Here is a 22,107-nt window from a genome sequence, read left to right on the forward strand (position 1 = left end):
GAGCTGCCAGCTCAGAGCCCAAAGCTGGGCCAGCCGGGCGCCTCTGCAGGGGCCAGGACAGAGACCTGCCCGTGTGTGCCCTGTCCCTGCGGGATCCCCTCACCCCCACTGTGCCTCAGGGCTGCCCGTGCAGAGCCCCAGGGATGACACAAGTGTCTCTGGCTGTTGAGTTACAGGGGTGTCCGCAGGCAGGACTTTTCCAGCTCCTATGCTGGTTGCTCCGCACTGGTCCAGCTCACATGGCATGAGTGAGTAGTCTGTCCCTGCTGACCTCACAGGCTGAGCTCCGGTTTTCTCTAATCCATTCATGTCAAATGGAACTGCTTCCCATTCAGGTTCTCCAACAGGCAAGAACCAACCTCCAGGTGAAAAGAAATCCCAGGAGGCAATGGAACTTCTGGACAAGATGCTGAGTGAACTGGAGAAACGGCGAGGTGGGTCCTTTCCCTCATCCTGAGTCGTGAGACCCATCAGCCGGGGGCTTTAGATCCACGTGTGGACAGGCAGTGGCTGCACAGCGGGAAGGGATCCATCGCAGCCTCGCTGCCCCGCTGCTGCTTTCCTGCCTTGCGGGGCTGTTTCCCCACCTGGCCTGGCTGCAGCTTCTCCCCGGCCTCTGCAGGAAGGCCTTGAGCATCCCCTGACCCCGTGCCCCAAATGCACCACGGGCCCTGCAGACCAGGAGATCCCCTGCAATTGCCTGGTCTGGTCTCCCGGCAGCTCCGGTGTGGCGCCTGTTTGGAGGAGGGAGTGCCCTGACCCAGCCCCAAAAGCCTGGGTGTTTCCCTGGACCTTTCCCATGTCTTTTATAAGCATTGCCCCTGAAGATGCCACTTCCCTTATGGAGAACAGCTCCCTCTGATCCAGCTGTCCCTCTTGCTTTCTCCAGAGATGGACCGAGAGGCTGTGCTGAAAGCAGTGGTTCCAAAAGAAATAAACGAGTCTTTGCCAGAGTCTCCTGAAGGAAGGAAGGCGATGCCAGGCACTAGCAAGCCGGGTAAGCTGAAAGCACGACGGGTTGGAGGCATCTGGAGCACGTTCCACAGCCCCTGGGAAATGGGACTCTGGCCCCAAGGTCCCTCCTGCTGCAGCTGCTCCCAGAGCTGGCCCTGAGTCTCGAGAGGCCCAAGGCACCAGAGCAGCCCAGAGCGGGATCCCTCCCGCGAGCCGAGGGCCGGAGCGCTCCCTGGCTCCCACCCTGGGCAGGGGCTCACGTGTCTCCTGAGAGGGCCTGACTCCGTCCCCTTGGGATGTGGGAGCTGTCCCGGGGCAGGGAGGGATGGGGCTGGCACTGCCTGCTGCAGGGATGGGTTGTGTGCGTGTCCCTCAAAGGAGCAACTGCTCAAGCAGCTCCACTCCCCCCGGGCTCTCCTCCCGGCCTGCTGGGTTTGCTTTGGTGGGACAGCCTGTCCCCAGGGCTGGGAGCCTCCAGGCACCTGCACTGAGGGAAACAGAGAACGTCCTGGCTGTGTCCAACGTGCTGTCGGCTTAGCAGGGGTGCCCAGGACGGGCTAACGCTCCAAATTGCTCCCGCAGATGTGGTCGGCAAGGCAGGAACAAAGGACCAAAATCCCCAGAGTGTCAGGAGAGTTCTGTGCCCCCAGGACGTGCGCAAGCACTGCATGGTTGGCACAGTGGTGGTACTGTTCACTGTGCCTCTGGCCATGATCTTGTGCTATGTTGGGATCCGGTGGTGGATTGACAGCAAACAGTAAGTTGATTTTCCCCCTCACAGCTTCCTATAGTATCTCCTCGTATCCATGGAACATTCCCAGCCTGGTTGCTGTGGAGCGGTCAGTTATTCCTTGGCCAAAGAACTCTGCTGAGGGTTCTACTGCTGTCCAGTGCTGTCCTGGTCTCTCAGCTGCTGGGCCCCTCCTGGGGAGCCCGCTGGGACTGGAGCCAGTGCTGGCTCCAACTGAGCCTGCCTGGCCAAGAGCAGCCCCAGCAGGACGGGCAGAGGCAAAGCAAGGTGGGGAGGAGAAGGAGCGGGGACGAGATTGCCCTTGGAAGGCAGACGTGCCCTGGCGCCCGCTCCTGCCCAGGGACCCTGCCCAGAGCCATCCCCCTGCTCGCTGGGGCCTTGAGGGGCAGGTGTCCACCGGGGCCAAGGTGTGCCAGCAGCTCCCCCGTGGTGCTGAGCCTTGCCAGCTCTGGGCCCTGCTGGGCAGCAGAGTCCCTGTGTGCCCCCTGCAGCTGGGCCTCAGCCACCTCCTCTCTCCACAGGCACCCAAAACACCAGCCAGGACTGCGCCGCTCCCCTTCACCTCCAGAGAGCCCCAGGAACGTCCATTTGGACATGTCTCGGAGAGGGGCTCAACACCAACAGCCCCACAGAAAACTGGAGCCCCAGCCCTCCGTGCCTCCCCCACGCCCTCCCCCAGTTCCCCAGCCACGGAGGCAGGACCTGCCTGACATCCCCCTGCCTCCTCCTCCTCCTCCTCCTCCACCCCCCCCGAGCCTGCTGACCTAGTCCTCCAGCCAGGACTGAAAGGGACTTGGGCCCACCAACAGCTTTGGGCACCTGTTCTTCTGTACAAATAGTATGTGTTACCCATAAGCCAGGGTCAGTTTCCATATTGAAGACCTTCAACAGGAAGGGCTGAAGACTCCTCCCGTGCCCTGGATTCCTTTGCTACTTTCATTTTTGTACAGCTGGGTGCTGGCTGAGTCTCCTCAAAGAGCTTTATTTGCAATAGCTGAAGAACAGGAGGAAAAGAACAGCAGTCTCCCTTCTGTCTGCAAAAAAACAGCTCAGCAGAAATTAAAATGCCAATGGAATAAAAATATGACTGTCATGAAACACTTTGCTGATGGATAAAAGCTTCAACATTCCAAGGTCTGTTCCATGAACAAGAGAACACATGGATCCCTGTGTGCCATGCCCACATCCACCGCAGCCTTCAGGCATGGGGTTGGTAAATCTCCTTCAGACAAACACAATGAGAGCTCCTGAATTTTGCACAGGAATCTGAAAAGCACATAAAAGCCGAGGAGGATCCAAATCTTGAAACGATTCAGCTTGGTGCTCCTTTCACACCTACACCAGCTCAGGACCCAAATCCCAACAGCCAGTCTTCCACTTCAGCCCTCGGATCACAGGAGCTGTAGATATACCTGTTGGACACCTACCAGGCTGGGCTGCATCCAAACTGCAACACTTCTGTTTTAAACACAGCTGTGAGGAAAGAAAAGGTTGTGGGCAGTGTGTCACACCTTCCTGCACGCTCACCCTGCAGGCAGGAGACCTGTGTCTATGTCTTCCCCAAGGCCTTGCTGGACCTGCATCTTCTGACCCCAGGAGCGAGACCAGGTGAACCACCAGGGCTGGACATGAGGCAGAGCACAGGGACATCTTCTGCTCTTTCTGTTGAACCTCCACCACTGTGAAAGGAGTTTGAGACTTGCTGAGCTAAAGAGGAAAAAAGAGTCTTAAAATCTGCCATGGTTTATTAAAAGTGCATGAAGAGTCTCAGCAAGCAGTGAACAGGACACACAGTCCCCGCTCGATGGCAGAACTGAAACCATCAGCTCCTCACTCACAGCTCCTCTCAGGCAAAGGCTCGGGGCTGTCAATCCTCAGCAGTGCCCCAAAACCTCAGAATAACAAGGAGTAGGGGACACCCACACTCTTGGTGTCACCTTACCCCGCACAGCGCCCTGCCCAGCATGGCATTTTGGGGGACTGTGCACTAAGGCGTCCAACTTGCCAAGGAAACTGATTCTGATTATCCAGGGATTTCAGGTTTTAGATGTCATGGGAACTAACACAAAATGCATCTCAAAACCAAGACTGAAGCCTTCACCACCTTCCTTGCATCTGCTCTTTACAGTCAGTGCACTTCCATTCCTTCACCTGTACACACAAACTTATTAATCTCTGGTATTTAGGGATATCCCGGAGAAAAAGTGCTCTAAAAAGGAAAAACCTATATCATACGTGTTTATTCTGAGAACCTATAATCTAATTTACAGCAGGAATTAAGGTGGCATCAATGTTGCAGAAAGAAAACACTTTTCTGAAGTAATGTAGATACACACTCTTAAGAGGAGTCAACACCTTGTAGCAGAGGCTCAGATCACATCTGATCCTTACAGCCTGCACAGGAACCTCTGCCAAAATCATCAGCTAGAGAAACAGAATGCCAGGAGTAAAACTGACTGAACACTACAAGCCAAATTCTGGTCCCACTTATCCTATTGTGAATTTCCAATTTTCCCCCTCCATTTACTTCAAAATTTGTTCATAAAAAAGAAATATTTACCCAATGGGCACCAATAAATAAACTTGAAAGCAGTAGATTTTTCTTTTCCAATTACTGTAGGAGAGCCTTTAAACTGTTCCAGATGCTGAATGACTAAGAAATGTCAAATACAGCACCTGGTTACTGAGAACTGCAGCTGTTGCCTCTTCAGACTACATAACACATCATTTCTTCCCTTTAAATAGTTTATGCCAAGACAAAGACCACAGTCTAAGGTAATATCACTCAGAATAAAAACCGAGTTGCAATTAGGTCAGGCCTTTTGTTTACCCCTCTGGTTTCCCATCATCTCCACAGCAAGAAGGGTTCCAGAGACTAGTTCTTGTCTGGTTTTAACAAAGATATTTTCCTTACTTTAGAAGCACCTGAAACTCTTTCCTGTAGCCACTCAATATGCTCTTCATGTCCCTAAGCTATAGAACACCTTTCCAGCCTTTGGCACAGTTTCTCAGCAGTACCTCCACACTCCTGGATGCACACCTGAAATCCTGCCTGTGCAAGCACTAAATGAAGCCAGGAGGCAGGAGCAGGACTCCAGGGCACACTGGGATGTTCATTTTCCCTTCTTTGTCTCACTGCACACACAGAGCACTTGCAGTACACCAGACCCAGCAAACAAAAAGACAACACTCAACATTTCTGGAGTTGTGAGTAACTTCAAGAACACGCCAGGAACATCACTGCTCACTAATGTTATTGTGACTCTGCACTGAAGGTCCTCATGAAAGCAACCATTTCAGAGCCAACAGTTTTTAAAGGATCGATAACATCACAGTATGGCTTTGTTGGAAAGGGTTTGAAAAACAAATTTTAGGTACTTAGCACTACATTTTCACTTTTCTCCTTAACAGTAGGACAGAGTCTGGAAGGAATAAAATATATTTTTTACTGCAATAAAGTGATCTTTCTGGCAAGATGAGTATCTTCCACAGCTCCACAGTTCTGGCTGACTCTCTGCACTGACCAACAACTTGCCACACAAATGAGACCAGATTATTGATATCCTGGAATGCCAGACAGAAATGCAAACTGTGCTGATACTCAGTCCTATGAGACACCTATGAACCATGGAATAAAATATAAGTATGGTTAACTTAATCTCAAGTCTATAAATGTAGTTTATCTCTCTTAACTAACCCCATGACTACCTAATACAATTTAAAACATTATTCCATCAACGAGTTGCCAAACAAGCTAAAGTGTGAGCATGGCACCTTTTAGCCTCTTATAATAAAAATATCCAGTTAAGTGGATATTAAAAAGCAGCATTTTAATACACTTCTAATTTCCACCTATTCCCACAGCACTGTAGAAAGAGTCATTTCGCTCAGATCCTGCTTTCTCATCAGCTCTTTCTAAAACTGGGACTCCTTCAAGACAGTTTCATGCTCAAGTGCACTTTCAGAACTGGGAACAACTTAATAAAGAAAAAGTCCTCGATTCCTTGATAAAATGCTCCTGTCTCTCTAAGCAGCTTTAGAGAGTAAGTCAAGGAACAGGCAAATCTTGTCTGGGTCAGGAGTAAAATCTTTGTCTTGCTATAGCTGCGAGTAACATAAGAGTCATTGCAATTACACTGTGACAGACAGGCTTTTGTGTACCTCTGATATCAGAATCATGGAAAAAAAGGTAAAGTGTGGGGCAATTCACAGCTTAATTTTAAAGAAAAGCAGGCCAAGGGAAAGGAAAGTTTCCTTTTGCCAAACACAGCCCCCTTGTCACAGAGGGGCTGAAGTGACAGAGTTTTCTCTGGTCCAACTGCTTTCACACTTGTCTCGTGTTTAAAAGTCTTGGGGCAGGTGGTTGTTTTTTAAGTAAACATGATGCATGACCCAATTACAGTCAGAGCTTTTCCTGAAAAATCAAACAAAATCCAAGAGCCAAAGGTTTGGGGTATTTTGCTGGTATCAAGAATCTGCCTTTTCTCAGAGAGGAAACTGGTGAAGGTGAACTGATCTCAATCTGTCATTCTCATGTCCCTTTGGCAGTGATAACACAGAAAGCCAAAGATTTGCCGTGCCGTTATGCCCTTTGCTTGTTTAAACCAGAAGCCCTCAGATGAACAACAAGGAATTCAACAGAGCCCCAAATGTTCCCCACTATTCGCAGTGATGCCGCTCTTCCATCCAGGAACACCACCAAGACACCCAACTGGAAGCCATAGGTGCTAAGCACAATTTACAGTGACAGATTTATAGCCTGTAAAGATTCTGGCAGCTTTTAAATCAATTAGGTCCATTTGGTAAACATTTTTACAATGAAACTGGTCAGGCCAAAATAAGTTTAGATCATTGCATTGCCTAAACTCTGGGCCCTTGATGCTTTAGCTGGTGTTTGGGGTCAGTGGTTTGATGTGAGTGGGTTTCCACAGTATCTGCTAGAAACATTCAAGGTTTATAGCTTTGTCTTTCCTGCCTCTCTCTGGTGCCACATTACCGGAACATTTTGACCCAAAGGCAATTTCTTGCATTAACAACAATACCAGACTATGAAAAACTCAAGTTCTATAGGTAAACATGGCTATGAGAGTGAATAAGGAATATATATGCATCCGATCACTCCTCAAGTTGATAAAAAATACGTTACAAGTTATGCATCTCTTCAAACAGGAGGAAAATGGGACCCAGACCTTGTTCGCCACTGTGCCCTGTCTGGGCTGTTAATGGGGTCTGTTTGCAACACCCCGACTGTGCCACCATATTCAGACCTTGGGCACAGCTGGTGCCGCTGTCACCTGTGGCACTTCCCTTCTGGTGCAGGAGCCCTGCTCGTAGCTGCACTCAACAACACAGGTCCTACTCCACAGCCAAGAAGAGACTAAAATCACTGCTTTGGAAAGCTCGGCCATCTGAACCAGTCTAACACTTACTCATCTCTATCACAGAAGACTTAAAAAACACATACCAATATCATAAAGTCACCACATGTACAGAGATGAGGAAGCCTGAGTGAACAGAAAGATGATTGTCTTTTAAGCACGTTAGTTTTGTTAATTTAGTGGAACCACTCAGTTACTTGTCAGACTGGATTCTGCTATCCTATCGCTTTTGCTCGCGTTAAAGAGGAACCGGAGGTACATTAGTTATCAAGTCAGAAACAAACTTGGAACTCAGGCTCGGCTGGAATCCTTTTCCCGACAGACAAACGGAGCAGGGTCGCACCTGCCCGCTCCGCCTGAAGCCCTTTTCCTGACAGACAAAGCCGAACGCGGCTCCCGCAGAGGGGCGAGCCCGGAGCTCCGCGTGGGAACAGCCCGGCCCCTCTCCCGTCCCGCCCGTCGCGGGCGCGGAGCTGTGCGGGGCTGTGCGGGGCTGAGCGGAGCCGGGTGGGGCTGAGCGGGGCCAGGCGGGGCCGGGTGGGGCTGAACGGGGCCAGGCGGAGCTGTGCGGGGCCGGGCGGGGCTGAGCGATGCAGAGCGGGGCCGAGGGGGCCGGGCGGGGCTGAGCGGGGCCGGGCGGAGCTGTGCGGTGCCGGGCGGGGCCGAGAGGGGCTGTGCGGGGCGGGCTCGGCCGGGCTCGGGATGCTCGGGGAGCGCGATGGAGCCGGCTGAGGGCTGGGACCCCTACGGGCGGCCGGCCCGGCGCACGCAGTGGCTGGTGAGCGCCCTCGCCTACCACTACGGGCTGGACCGCGGCGTGGAGAACGAGATCGTGGTGCTGGCCACCGGGCTGGACCAGTACCTGCAGGAGATCTTCCACCACCTGGACTGCGCCGGGGCCGGCCGCATCCCCGGCGAGGATTTCCGCACGCTGTGCCAGGTGCTGGGGCTGGAGGAGGCGGCGGAGCCCGAGGAGTGCGCGGGGCTGTGGGACGGGCTGGCGGCCGGGCTCACCTTCCGGCAGTTCCACGCGCGGCTCTGCGGGCTCTTCAGCACCCGGGCGGGCGGGGCCGAGCCGCGCCTGCCGCTGGGCCGGGACAGCGAGCACATCGAGACCCAGATCCGGCTGCGCAGCCCCCGCCGCCGCCGCCGCGGGCACCCCCCGGCCGGGCGGGCGGGCCCGGAGCGGCGGCCGGCGGGGCCCTGCTCCCCGGAGTGCTACGAGGAGATCGTGGCGCTGGAGCAGGCCGAGGACCGCATCGCCAAGCTGGAGGAGGAGAACGGCAGCCTGCGGGAGCTGGTGGAGGACATGCGGGCCGCCCTGCAGAGCAGCGATGCGCGCTGCCTGGCGCTGCAGGTGAGTGCGGCCGCTCCCCTCGGCGGAGGGGTGTCAGGCAAAACTCCGTTTGCCCATCAGGAAAAGGATCCCAGCCGAGCCTGAGCTGCAAGCGTGTTTCTGACTTCATAACTAACTTACCTCTGGTTCCTCTTTAACGCGAGCGAAACGACAGCACCGCAGAATCCAGTCTGACAAGTAACGCTTGTGAACAAGTGACTGGTTCAGTCTATTAAGAAAGATGCTGCTCTCTGAAATGCAGTGCTAATAAGCCCTGTGCCCCCAGCGTAATGGATAAAAAGAGTATGGCATAGACCGAGGTTGGTCTTTCATCCTCGGCATTAATTTTTAGCAAAGTTTGGTTATGTGGAGGTTTTAAGAACAAATGTTGCATTTTCACCAGTGTGACATTGTGTATGGTTAAGGGATAGGCTGAAAAGCACCCTGCTAAAAGTGTAGGGGACTTCAGGTGTGTAATACCACTCCTCAAGTGCACATGCACGGGCAGTTATATACTGGTTATGCATCATTACAAGGCTTTTTCCTAAAGTCAGAAAGAACTTTTGGGTTCTTACCTGTACAAGCACATGCAGTGTCTCAGTTATAAGTGCCTTGGAAACATTAGAAATGTGTTTTGTTCAGAGTGTGGTCACGAGAGTTCAGAGCTGGAGCCAGTTCTGCAGACAGGCTGATGAATAGTCTCTGGCTCCTCTGCAGAGCCCCATTAATTCTGGGGCTGGTTCCTGGTGGTTCTGCTGTACTGGCCATACATACTTAGCAGCAGTTAAATTACTCTGGCATGAAATAGCATAGAACAGGCAAAGCAGTGAAGGGCAGAGTTCCCTGGTTGTTCTGATCACGTCAGATTTCCCACTAACACAGCACTCACAGAACTCTGCTCCACGTGTGACACTGCCATTTCCTTGAGCTGGCTGTGCCTCCTCACAATGTCCAGCATGGCAGGTCAAAGCCACTTCTACATTTTCATCTGAAAAGAGAAAGGAAATTAGAAGCAAACACGAAGTCATCAGTCAGAGAACCCAGAAAGAATCAGAAGGCCATAGATGAGAGCTTGAGAACTCCCCCAGCTTGCTTCTACTGAACTCAGTTCTACAACGAACACTTTGACTTAAATGGAAATATTTCTTTCAGAACACTACTTGCCTTCTGAGGACAGACCATAGTAATGACTTTAAAGCTATACGGACACTTGTGCAATAACCTAATAACAAATAGTTTGAAAATTACATTTACAGATACATATTAAAAACTACTTTCCAGAGAATGTTTCCTTGTCTCTCTATTTCACAAAGGTAAGTAGCTTATTAGTTGCTGATCAGCTATATGTGATTGAAAAAAAAACAAAAAACTACAATCCAGAGATTTCAGTCTTGATAAAATGTCAGCTGCTTTGGACACAATGATTTCTCCTGCTTTCTGCTCCTGGTCGTTGTAGGTGGGACTGCGGAAGAGCCATGCGAACCACAAGGAAGAGGGGACCTGTTCCTTGGGGAGTAAGAGACCATTACCACAGAACCACTCCCAGAGCAAGTGCCTCCAAAGTGTCCTGAAGGAAATGGAGCTCATCCGGAGCTCCAGGGATGGGCAAATCGAAGAAGCGATCAGGTTCAACCAGGAGCTGGAAAGGGAGCTGAGGAGCTCCCAGGAAGCCCTGGTCAGTCTGGAGGACTGCAACCGTAACCTGAAGAGGGAACAGGCAGAGATGAGGAGGAAGGTGGAAGAGGCGAGACACGCCGTCCTGAACAGCCTTGGCAAAGTGAGGGAGCTGGAAGTGAAAGCCAACGAGGTGCCACGTCTGCAAACACACATCCAGCAGCTGGAATCGGAACTGCAGCACTACAGGTAAGTCTGAGTCCATCAAAAGTGCCTATAAAATCACAAAGTTAGTTTAAAAATCACTGGTTGGGGCTTATTAAATGTCTCCAGGTACATCTTGTAAAATCCAGCCAGAGGGAAATTAGAAGCTGCTTGTCCATTTTCTTGGTAGGGATCCATAAGAGAGCTGGCAGCGTTCAGGGGGAGGTAGGCCAAAGTAAGGGTGCTGATCTGCAGAGAGCTGAAGTTACTCCTCAAACACACAGCAACAGGACTCAGTGATGTCTCAAAAGGACATCATAATGCTTCAAGAAAGCCCAAAACAAATTGCTGACACTCCTTCAGAAACCATTTCCAACACACTTATTTTTTTCACCCTATTTCCTGCTCATTAGGTCACATCCAAAGCCAGCTGTAAGCAGATGGCTGACACTCCATGTCTTGGGAAAGCTCTTCAACTTGTCATAGGAATTGGGGGAAAGCACACAGGGCCAACTTTTGGCCAGTGGTTTTAAACTCTGCTGTCTTCACTGTTGCTTCTCTGACAGAATAGGTAATACTCCAGAAGAGAGAAGCTGAAACTTTCCTGAATCCACAAAATAATATAGAGGGAATCTCAAACAAAAATACATTATCCAACTAAACTCCACTTTTTTAATAACATAAATAAATGTTTCCAAAAGTCAGAAAGTTGGTCATGAATTTAATAGTTCACTGGTTTTGTTGCTTTTTGTCTCAGAGGAAACTTGGACTCATTGATGGTTATTAAGTGTGTTAGGCTTTTCTGCCCAAATTTCAAAATGACCTATGGATTAACATCTAATTTAAATTTTCACTGACCCAAAGCAAAGGCAATATTTATATATATTTTTACTAACTGTACTAAAGCTAGTATTTTAATACATTGTCTATTCTGAACTCCTTGTCTCTTCTTAAACTTACACTTCCTCTGTTTTGCTTATAAGAAGAGTTCATAGTGAGTTATTTGTGGCATCGTAGCTATTGTACTGTTTTATGAAGTGAGGAAATTCTAAAAATAACCATTTTATCCAGTGTCTTTCTTTAAGCATTGTGTATGTTAATACCTGTGTGGTTGCAGAAGATAAAAGCATTTATTTAAACATCTGTAGGATTTAAAAAACACTATGAGGGCACGTAATGTCCAAGGTGACTGTCAGGGATATCTAGATAAATGAGAAAACTCTTAATGTTAGGGGGGATCACACTACTTGTCTAGTCTCATGTTCTCCCTGGCATGAGCACCAAAGACTTTTTGTCCTGCAGAATTGCTTTTCCCAAGTATGATGAAGGATAAAAGAATCCCCTTTAACAGGTAGAGATGAATGAGTTGAAGGCAAAAAGGAATGTCAGCTGGGACTTGCAGAGCAGGAACTTTATGGGTTACATCAAAACATACACTGTGAGTTTAAAAATGTAAATTACATGTTCCTTGTCAGATAACCTTAATTTGTAATATTTATTTTTAAATTGCATGCTAATTTAAAGGAAGTGTAAAGCTCAGGAATGGTGCTGGACTGACCACTGGGGAACTACACCCCTTTTTAATCCCGGGGTACATTGACCAGGCCAGTTCCCACCCTTTCAGATTCCCTGTTGGCCACAAAGCACTTCCATCTCCCCATCCATGTAATACAGCTCTTGGATCCAGCACTTCCAGAGGCACTTAATGAGGACTGTGGCTTGCATGCCTGTGGTCATATTCCATAGTAACTGGAGTGCCATCATTCCTCACATTGCACGGGTGGCACAGAGGTGTTTCATTTCGGTGGTGCAGAGCTCAGGGTTGCTGTGGGGAAGGACACCAGCTGTCCCTGCCCCACACAGCCTCTGGCACCAAGGCTTGTCCCACTCCCTTGCCCTGCTCACACTCGTGCTGCTCACCCCACAAACTCCTTCTGCTCCCAGGGAGTCCCCTCCTGTCTGCAGAGATCCAGACCCGCGGTGCAGCCCGGGTGAGGTGCTGGGAGTGCTGCTGAGGGGAAGCTGCTGAGTTGGCCGAGGTGTGGAGATGGAGGGAGAGCTGCTGTGTCCCCCGACTGTCCCTGGTGTTATGGCAGTGTTATCCAAGTCAGTGTGTGCTGAAGTTGGTACTCCAGTGAGCTTTCTCCATTGCCAGGTGCCACACAGAGTCTGGGAGCAGGATCTAGGCTTGGCAAGAGCTAGTGCTGCGAGGTAGCAGTGGAGAGAAGGGGATGGGGATTTGAGTATCCTGCAGAGAGCATTTAAGATTGCAGGGGTGTCTCCTGAGAATTCACCTTAACTGGCTTGTTCTGCCACAGGTTTGCTCCAGCTAAAGGCTCATTCCTTATAGAGAGGATCATGTTTGAGTCCAGTCTATGAACTTTACATGCTGCTCCTATTTATAGTTCCATATTATTAAAGGAAATTCAGTGTCTGAATACAGAAGGGTTTAGAAAGTCAGGCAAGTCCCATTCTTATGCAGTGATGCCCAGGGAGTTATTCTCATTTTGTACTGAGGCACTTGATTTCATTTTCCCAGGTATAGTTCTTTTCAGTTGTTCTTACTGAAGCTCAGCAGTTCCATTTATGGATTATTTCTCCAGTTTCTCAGGATGCTATTGGGACTAACCTCCAAACTGCTCATTCCCCCCCAGTTTGGAGTCCATTGCACACTTGTAATTTCTCCTTGAAAAGCTGGGAGCCCAAATGAACACACTGGTGAGGTCCCAGGCCAGATTCTGGTGGCCTTCCCTTGATAGACTCTATCTGAGGACAAATCATTACCAGCTGTTCCCTAAACTCCCTTTTTTTTCCACTAAGTTTTGCTCCAGCTCAAGGGGACACCATCCATGTATTCTAATATAGTCTTATGACTTCTAAGTATTGTTTATAGGAATGCCACATATAACAATGTTACTACAATTAAAATGTCACATCTACTCCTTCTTTTTATCCATTCAGCCATTTTCCCTGTCAGAAAAGGAAATTAGATTGGTTTGACATGAATTGTTCTTGCCAAATATAAGTTGGCTCTGTTTTCTATACTACATTATAGGTGGCTTAAAAATTGATCACTTAATAAAGTTTATGGATTCTTTTTCTCTTTAATAGCATTGGAGAGAATAAAAGAATTTAACAACCTTTTTTTTTATCTCAGTGTAATAAATAAAAAGAAAGGTCATTTAGAATTGAAATACACTTCATAATAGAGACGTTCACAGAGGGTTTATGTTGCTGCATTAATCAGCAGCAGAGTAATTACATAGGTCAGTGGAAAGGGTCATAAAATACCAGAAATGCTTCCCATATGCATGGTCTGTCTCCCAAATTACTTAATTATCCATCAGCATTTATATGTGTTAATGAGTAGGAATCCTTTATGCATGGAATGCAGAGGCTTGTTTCCTCCCCTCATATTCTCCTATAAATATCAAGATTGAGGCCTTTGGCATAATTTTCTCCATTTATTTATTTCATCAGTGTTAAATTTTTTTTAAAACTTATGCTTTAGGTTATCTTACTTTGGAAATAGTTCTACTTTTCTTTCAGGAGACAGTGTCCTGATCTTTTCAATAATTTCTCAGGTTGTCATTTATTCTGTAAAATATAACAGGATGGACCAAATCAATAATCCAAGAACAGGAGAGGAATATGGAAATATTCCTAACTGGTACAGAATCAGCTCCATTAAATGAAGAAAGAAAAGCCCTAGGAAGGAAACACTAATGCACAAAAGAAGGTGTCTATAGCAGGTTATTTCCAGTTGGAATGATAATGCATGCTTTATACTTAGGCATTCTAGAACTGTTCTATTTTAAAAATTAGACAGTAAATAAAAAAAATCTGGCCTATTTCTGCTTGACTATTGTCATCAATACCAATTGTTTGCTGGTTGTGAGGTGAAACGTGGCAAGTTGTTTCGGGTGGCACAAAACTTGAATGGAGGCAGTGGGTGTTCATGTGCTGGATCACACAAAAGACTGGACAGACCTGCAGATGATAAATATGTCCTTGGCCAAGAGCAGTGACAGGCAGGGAGCAGGGACTGATGGCAGTAGGAATGAGGACAGTCAGAGAACTGAGCTCATGGAGAGTAAAATGAAATGTTGCTTTGCAGAACCTCATCTGTAAAAGTGCTCAGATTGTTTGGGATGAACTCATGTCATCTCATTTTATGCTTGTACAGGTTATTGTTTTCTACTTAGGACTGTGAGAAGTTATGTATTGCATAGAAGTCTGCCCAAAAAACCACAGAACTTCAAGTTTTTAAAGAAGCTAATAGTAACAGGTGAATATGTTATCATCATCTGAAGCTTAGACTACTGGCATGTCTCATAGTAGAATTGTAAGCTAAGCAAGCAAATCAGATTACTGTCATTGGGAACACTTTAAAGGAACTTTAAACACTTTAAAGTTTGATTTCCCAAAAAGGGATAATGGAGGATATTGTTACATATGATAGAGAGAACGGTACAGAGCAATTTAAATACATTAACTTGGCATTGAAAATGTGTAGCAAGAAAATGTGTAGCATCTCTTTCTATGGAAGGGGTAGTTTTATTTCAAATGCAAGTCTCTCAATGCTTCCCATAATAACAGCAAACCCTTTACTTCAAATCCATTCGAATGAATGCATTTATCCCCAAGGAAGCCTGTACTTGTGTGCTGTGCCGTTGGAAGTGTAGCCAGTTCTCTGGCCCTTTTCCGTGCTGGGCTCTTAGTTACACAGTGTTTATTCTTGGGAGGCTTTCCCTGCCTTCTCCCTAAATCCTCCTTTTATCTGCCTGGCCTTATTTGCTGTGCGGGGAGTAAATCACTGGAGCACAATGGCAGTGCCACACACGGGGCACTGCCCGTTCCCGGTGTCCAGGCTGCTCCCACAGCCCTGTTCCTCAGCAGCCCTGGCACGCCCTTCCTGGGAGGGAGAGGTGAAGGTTCAGAGCAGCCCTGCAGGGACAGAGCACAGTCCCAGCTAGGGGGTTGTTCTGTGCTCTCCTGCACAGCTGCCTGTTAAAGCTGTCTCCTCCCCCCTTCTGTGCAGAATTTGCATCATTCTGACCCCTCCTGTACCAGAGAGGTTATTTTCTCCCCAGAGGGTGTGTATTCAGTGTTTCTGCAGCCTTGGATTAGTGCCTGGACGTTCAGCCAGCGGCTTGATGGCCCCGCAGTGACAGCTGTGCACCTCCCTCTTTGCTCTGGCTGCCCTGGCTTTAGATAGTCTTTCCCCAAGAAAATACGCACTTACTGCACAAACTTTCTAGGTGATCAACATATTATCTGTCTTGACTTACGCCAGCCAAATAGAAAGATTAATTTCGTACACAAACGTAACTTTAAAGAAAAAAGTTACTCCCACACCCCTTTCAAACCCAAGGACTGGACTCCCCATCAGAGGCTGGGCCCCTTGGAAAGCACATCCCCCACAGCAGTCACTGCCTCCCTATCCCTGCAAGACCCAGCAGCAGGCACGGCCTGGGCCATCCCCAGCCCTCACTGCACCCCTCTGCCTTGCAGCACCTCTCCCCTCCAGCCCCAGCAGGGTGGCACTTGCTGCCCAGGCCCTTGTGCCTGGCTGTCCCATGGCTGGGGACAGGCCACCAGTGCCCCGTGCTGCTGCTGGAGCAGGGCAGAGAGCTCAGAGCTGCATTAACCTCCGTGCCACCCTGGGACAGACCCTGCACTCCAGAGCCCCCTGCACGGAGATACAGGCACAGCAGAGTGGCAGTGGAGGTACCAGCTTGGACAAGAGCAGGGTCTGCATCCCTCTGGACCCAAAGCCAGCTCCCAGCAGTGCAGGAGAGCTGCTTAAAGCAATTATTTATCACCAAGAAAAACACACCACTAGGCCAAGAGTCTGCAGCCTCCTGTCACACCAAATGTCACAGCTCAGGATAAACCTCCCTGGGGACAGTTCCCTGTTGGCTGCACAGCCACATGCTGGTCCTCTCCTTGGTTCTTAAGCAAACCTGACACGTTTGTAGCCCCTTCTGTGCTCAAGAGCACCTGCAGGAAGGGGCCTTGCCCAGAGCACTCCGGTTTTCCCACTCCCTGTGACCGAGCTGTGCTCTGCTCATACACTCTGAGATCAGAGCTGCTGGATCCATCAGCATTCCTTTGCTTCTAGGAGTAACAGGAACATACTGGGCAATAAATCTACTGCATGGAAGTTGGCCAGACCTCCCTAACAGAGGCTTTGAAGGGCCAGGTGCATTTTTAAAATTTATTTTTTCTTCAGGTCAGTTTTATGTAAGACCAAGTAGTAATATGTAACCTCAGAGTGTAATCTGTGGTTTAAACGTGGGGTATTTATGTTTTATCTCCCTGGATGTCACAGATATTGACAAAAAACCAAAGTAAAACCACCAGGGCAAGATCCTGAGAGGACCAGAGTAGTGACAAGTGCTTCAATCAGGCACTTAAGCACACACATTGTAAAAAGTAGTTAAGGACTCCACTGAGCTCTCCAGAGAGAAAATTAAAACAACTCAACCACTCGTATCTCATGTGGGTTTAGCACACGTCATTTTTGTGTCCTTTCACATAAGTGACTCTGCAAACCAAGCACTGCTGATCATCACTCAGGCACAGGCAGAGAATTCTGCATTCTTTTAAGCTTTTTTTTCTGCTGGAGGAATAAAAGGGAAGAAATTCATTTTTTTTATTTTCTTCATAAAACTCGAAAATCACTTCATGAAAATGAGAAGTTCTACTAAAGAAATAGGAAGCGATTATTCACTTTTTGCTTTTCATCTCACTTTCCTTCAGAATACAAACCAGACAAGGTAGTTTGTAAGATATATACTGACAACCCAAGTTTTCAAACAGATTAAGCTAATTTGTCTTGCTAAAATAGTCTGCTCTCAGAATATGGAAGGATTAATGATCTGCAGGAGAGGAGGCCTTATCTCTTGAATACATCCCAAAACAGACAATGATGTAACAAGATGAGCGAAGTCACCCTTTGTTTGAGAAAAATTAGTGGATGTTAAGCAAAACAAAACCCAAATTCAACAAAAAGCCTTTTAAATTTATTTACTGGGGGAAAAAAAAGGATGGAATCATGAAATCTGGACCAGTGCACTCAAACCTGTCCTTTGATTTGCAGGTAATATGTTCTGTCTCAGCAGCTTGCTCCAAACAGGTGTCTGATAGAGTTGGCCACCCAGAGAAGGGAATACCAGATGCACAGGCAACTATTCTACTTCATCATAACTTCTGTTCTCAAAGAGCAGCTCTATGTAATATAAACACTAAATCATCTGGAGACCTGGGAAAATATTTAGAAAGTAAATTAATTGACTCCATGACTTTGCTGGGAACTTGCCATAATACAAACCCATAGCCAAGCAAAGTTCTTAAACCCCATCCCCAGGATAGCACAGCCAAGATCAAAAGACTTTAAATACCATCATGTTCCTTAGGAACTGCCAGGAACTGAGGGAGACAGGCAGTATTTAAAACTGCCTGGACTCTAAGCAGGTTGGGGGGTGAGCTGATAAATGTCACTGAGGTGAGGAAATACAGTAAAGGCAATTTCTGTACTTTCAGTGACATGGTTATTTAGCAGTCCTGCAAATATTTGTTCATTTTACTGCTCCCCAGAGTCTGGATTCCTGTTCAATCACTGCCCATGTTTACTGTACTTTCTCTTCCCTTCATTCTCCACTGTATTTTTTCAACTTTATCAGCATCTCATCTCCCTGCTTAGCAGACTGATTAAAATCCAGATTGGTCTTTGCCTCTCTCGTGAGTGGTTTATGGTATTCTCTTTGTGATACCTGGCATTTCCCTGGCACTCTGTATCTCAGCTGTCCAGAGCTGCAGCCACTGAAGCAGCCCAAGGAAAACTGCAGTCACAACCTAAGGATAATGCTGCCCTCAGACCAGAGAAACAACTGGAAAATAACGCCCTGAACCATGAGTAAACCTGATTAAATGCATGTGATCCTAAAGATTCGCATTCTGAGATAATCCCAAAATGGATTTGCAATTGGAAATTCAAACACGGACTGAGATTTGGGGGGAAGAGGGGAAGGAGGGCAGGGGGAGGAGCTGGTCAAAGTATTTGCTTAGATCCATTATAGAGAAGAGATATCCAGCTGGCAGCAGGGTTGGAACTACATGGTCTTTAAGGTCCCTTCCAACCCAAACCACTCTGTAATTCTATGATATTTTCACAGTTCCAGATGTGAAACTATCTGTGTGCTCCAGTCAAGCAACCTGAAAGTTGTGAATTACATCAAGAGACTGGCTTTAGTTCAGAGACCATCTGAAAAAAGGAATTCTGTGTACATTTTTATAGCTTTTCATAATGCCCATCTGAAAATCTGGCAAATTCTGATAAAAGTGAATAAATATCCCTTCAAGGATCACAAAGGTGCAGCTCAGCTTTAGAGAAAACAGCATGGGCTGAAGCTTGACAATTACTGCAGGTATCTGTATTCCAGGGTGCTACCTGTGTTCTGTTCAGCATTTCACATTGGAAAGTACTCTATAAAACAGAAATGGTTGGTCAATAAGTGCCAGATATCAGCTCTGAGCACAAGACATCTTTGGAAATTCACTTCTGTGTAATAAGTAACCTCAACCTTCACAGCATCATTCTTAAAACCACGTGAAAAATGAGGTGTAGAGGCTGTGATTGACTGGGTGTTGCAGTCCCTCCTTGTTTGGGGAGAAAAATATTCTCTGAAGGGTGTCTGAGCTTCAAGTGCTAATTGCCATCACAGCACACATCGTCCATTCCAGGAGCAGAGGTGCCGAGGGTTTTAGGGATCAGATTTCAGTGGGAAGCGCCCAAACCTTTCAGTGAATGTCCAGAATGAAAATCAGGCCCTGTGCTTTGTTTGGTGAAGAGTCTCTGTTCACAGCAGAGTCTTTCAGGGCAGGTTCATGATATCCCATTAATCATAACACTAAAATTTCTGCTATTCACAGCACATCTGCTCTGCTTCTGCTCTCTGTACTCGACCCCATCACACGTCCTTGGCATTCATTTATGTAACATGAAAGTATGGGGAGATCAGCCAGGTTTAAAGCACTGCACTGGCAGGTTTAAGCTGAGCTCCAGGTACAGTATTGTCACAGTCCTGAAGCTGGTAGGTCTAAGGGGCACTGCTTAGCAGAAAATTACACAACAGAAATAGGAGCCATGCTTATGAAAACTGCAGGAAAAGAGGTTATGTCCCCACTTCTGTGGCAGCAAGCGGGAGAAGGTGGCATTTCCAGCAGGACTCCTGCAGGTGGGGGTACCCCTGTATTTTGGGTGCATCAGTGGGGGGTCACCCAGGGAGCCCAGTCTGGCCCTGCACCAGCACAGCACCCTGAGCACCCAGAGGGCACAGCAAAACAGCTCCCTGGGGTGAACTCACCCTGCACAGCACGGGCACACCCTGGGAAGCACAGAGCTCTAAACAGTCTGTGCTGCAGGACAAAGTGCATCCAGGGGCTGTTTATAGTGCTCTGGTTCAGTGACCTGACAGATAATAAATGAGGTAAACAGAGGGGCTGCTCACACCTATAGCTCTGCTCTGGTTTCATGTAAAGTACTCAGGCAAAGTACTCAGGTCATCCTCCAAAAGTGTAGTTTGGGAACTGTTTAAACTAGTTGCATATTTATTTAGGTTACATCAGGCAAGATTTCACATAGACAAAAATAAAAGGAAAAGCAGAAAAATGGTGGCATTTTATTTCGATGCTTTCTTGATGAATTGCTTTGATTTTTTCTATCTGAATGACATTAATAAATCAGATTTCAAAATATCACTTTAAGACACACAGAATCAATAAAATGAAATATTTCATTTTGGTTCCATGTTGAGGAGACAGTTTCCTTAGATGAAAAATACTTTTTCCTCAGATTTCTAAGTCAACCAAACAAAACCAACCAACCAACCAAACAAAAACCCAAAAACCCAAAACCAACTAAACAAAAATTTGAACTATTATAAGCAAAAGTTAGAAGCTGGTCCTTATTCTGAAAGATCTGTGTTTCCATTAATGAATCTACATGGGTTTGCCTAATTTCCAAAACTATCCACATTTCCAAGAGACAATTCCCTCAGCAGAGGAAAAAGAATAAGAAAACCAAAAGTAAGAATACTCTCAGCTTATACTGTCAGCAAGAATGTGGCTGTGCTTCTGGGGCCTGGCTGGGATGTGATGGGTTTTTCAGGAGAAGTCTTCCAGCTGTGAAATATTCCCAGCCCTGGCAGGATATTCCTGGGTAAATGCACTACAAAAGACCTTCCAGTGCAGCCAGGGCTTGGTATTTTTCAGAAAAGTTATGATTAATCTCAGAACTACGTACCAGGTTTATTCTTGTGCTGTCTGTCTTACTCTTGCTACTTTTCCCTCTGTCCCATTGTTCCCTGCCTGCTTTGCTCTCTTTGGTTTGGGTTTTTTCGATCATCATGATTTACAGTTTCCAAATGATGCTTCAAATGCATTTAAAAATAGGAATCTTTAAAAAGGAAATAAGTTTAAGGCTTTTTAGGTAAATACTATGCAGTATATGAATGATCTAACCTCGGAATTCATATAAAAAATCATCATTAAGGATCTAAGATCCTGAGAGTTCTGAGGTGTTTAGACTTGTACTTCACATAATTCAGAGGAACTGTCAATCTCTAAGGATTGGCACTTCTTGTGAAGTATTAAAAGTCACTTATATTTAAATTGCAGCTCTCCAACCTTATCAGTTAATGCTCTGCTTCTGCAAACAGCAATGTCTTGCATCAAACAAGGCTTTTCTTCTAGTTAGGGTATAGGTTGCTTATAATCTAAGTTATCTCTTTATTAAATTATATTCTTTTTAGAACAGAAAATTATTAATGCTGGAAAGGCAACAATTATTTCTTCCTCTTCCAAGCAGAGTGAGCTTTTCCATGGCAGGCTCCCATGGACTAGATAAATTCATGGAGCTCTGCTTTGTGAACGAGTGCAGAAGTCACCAGCAGGTAATTGATGCTTTGCTGCCTCATGTGCTCAAGTCAAAACTTTAGTTCTATTGATCTGCGTTCACCTGTCATTATATATAGGAAGCAAACAAGCCCTAAACAAAGCAATAGCTCCATTGCAGAGCCCACAAAGACACCCCAGTTTATGTGTGAGTGCCTGCAGGGCAGAGCTGAACCTCCATCCTTCCCTTCCCGGGGCTCAGGGAAGAAAGGAAAGGCCGTGGGGAGCAGGAGGGAGAAGAAAGAGCAGTTCTGCTCATTACCCTAAAAAAGGAGCTGTCAAAGCATCACCTTCCTTCCTCCTCCCTGCCTCGCAGCCCTCTGCGGGCCAGGCAGGAGAGGTTTCAGTGGAGCAGGGAGTGAGTGCTGGAGCTGCCCGGGCTGTGCGGAACAAAGCGGGCTGTGGGGAGGGGAGAGGGGCAGCTCTGGGGGTCCTGCCCGTCCCTGGGCCCCGGGGGACACAGAGACCCCTCCTCTGGCAGCTCTGACCTGCCCGGGGGGTCCTGCGTGGAACCGGGAATGGCAGCGCCTGGATGTCCATCGGTGCTCCAGGGGAACAGGACCCTCGGGATGAGGATCCGAGCTGTCCTCATGGGGTCAGAGCCCTGGCTCACACCCAGCGGTAGTGCTGCCCCAGGAGGGGCTGTTTGAACTCAGCTCCAGGCTGGGGGGAGCGGGGTGGCATCTCCAAGGCAGGATGGGTGAGCTGGGAGGGCTGAAGGACAGACAGACACCAGGGACTGTGCTCTTCCAAAGGCAGCATGGGGTGAGCTGGGAGGGCTGAAGGACAGACAGACACCAGGGACTGTGCTCTTCCAAAGGCAGCATGGGGTGAGCTGGGAGGGCTGAAGGACAGACAGACACCAGGGACTGTGCTCTTCCAAAGGCAGGGTTATGGAGTATCCAAGGACA

At 47.6% G+C, this 22,107-nt stretch overlaps 2 protein-coding genes across 2 annotated transcripts in view; both read left to right on the forward strand.

Moving 5' to 3' along the window:
* Positions 1-49: 49 nt before the first annotated feature.
* On the forward strand, positions 50-5,713 carry LOC108507196 (histone-lysine N-methyltransferase SETD1B-like). The gene is made up of 5 exons (XM_017834902.1): positions 50-248; positions 336-434; positions 890-997; positions 1,537-1,711; positions 2,227-5,713. Exons 1-5 carry the CDS (start codon positions 209-211, stop codon positions 2,471-2,473), a joined length of 669 nt encoding a protein of 222 aa, XP_017690391.1. The 5' UTR covers positions 50-208; the 3' UTR covers positions 2,474-5,713.
* A 2,088-nt stretch (positions 5,714-7,801) lies between these two features.
* The window catches only part of EFCC1 (EF-hand and coiled-coil domain containing 1), a 56,245-nt gene continuing 41,939 nt past the window's right edge, over positions 7,802-22,107 (forward strand). Inside the window, exons 1-2 of the mRNA XM_017834882.1 lie at positions 7,802-8,440; positions 9,876-10,282. Coding sequence (XP_017690371.1) covers positions 7,802-8,440; positions 9,876-10,282 — 1,046 coding nt within the window. The remainder of the gene's footprint in view (positions 8,441-9,875; positions 10,283-22,107) is intronic.

This window comes from Lepidothrix coronata, unplaced genomic scaffold (genome assembly GCF_001604755.1).
Source record: "Lepidothrix coronata isolate B3197 unplaced genomic scaffold, Lepidothrix_coronata-1.0 Scaffold244, whole genome shotgun sequence".
Taxonomy (NCBI): Eukaryota; Metazoa; Chordata; class Aves; order Passeriformes; family Pipridae; genus Lepidothrix; species Lepidothrix coronata.

Excerpts from the sequence above, each read along its gene's own strand:
- LOC108507196 (XM_017834902.1), top strand. The coding sequence starts at position 209 with ATGCTGGTTGCTCCGCACTGGTCCAGCTCACATGGCATGA. Across the intron at positions 249-335 it reads GTCCAGCTCACATGGCATGA|GTTCTCCAACAGGCAAGAAC; the intron begins GTGAGTAGTCTG and ends CTTCCCATTCAG. Across the intron at positions 998-1,536 it reads GCCAGGCACTAGCAAGCCGG|ATGTGGTCGGCAAGGCAGGA; the intron begins GTAAGCTGAAAG and ends TTGCTCCCGCAG.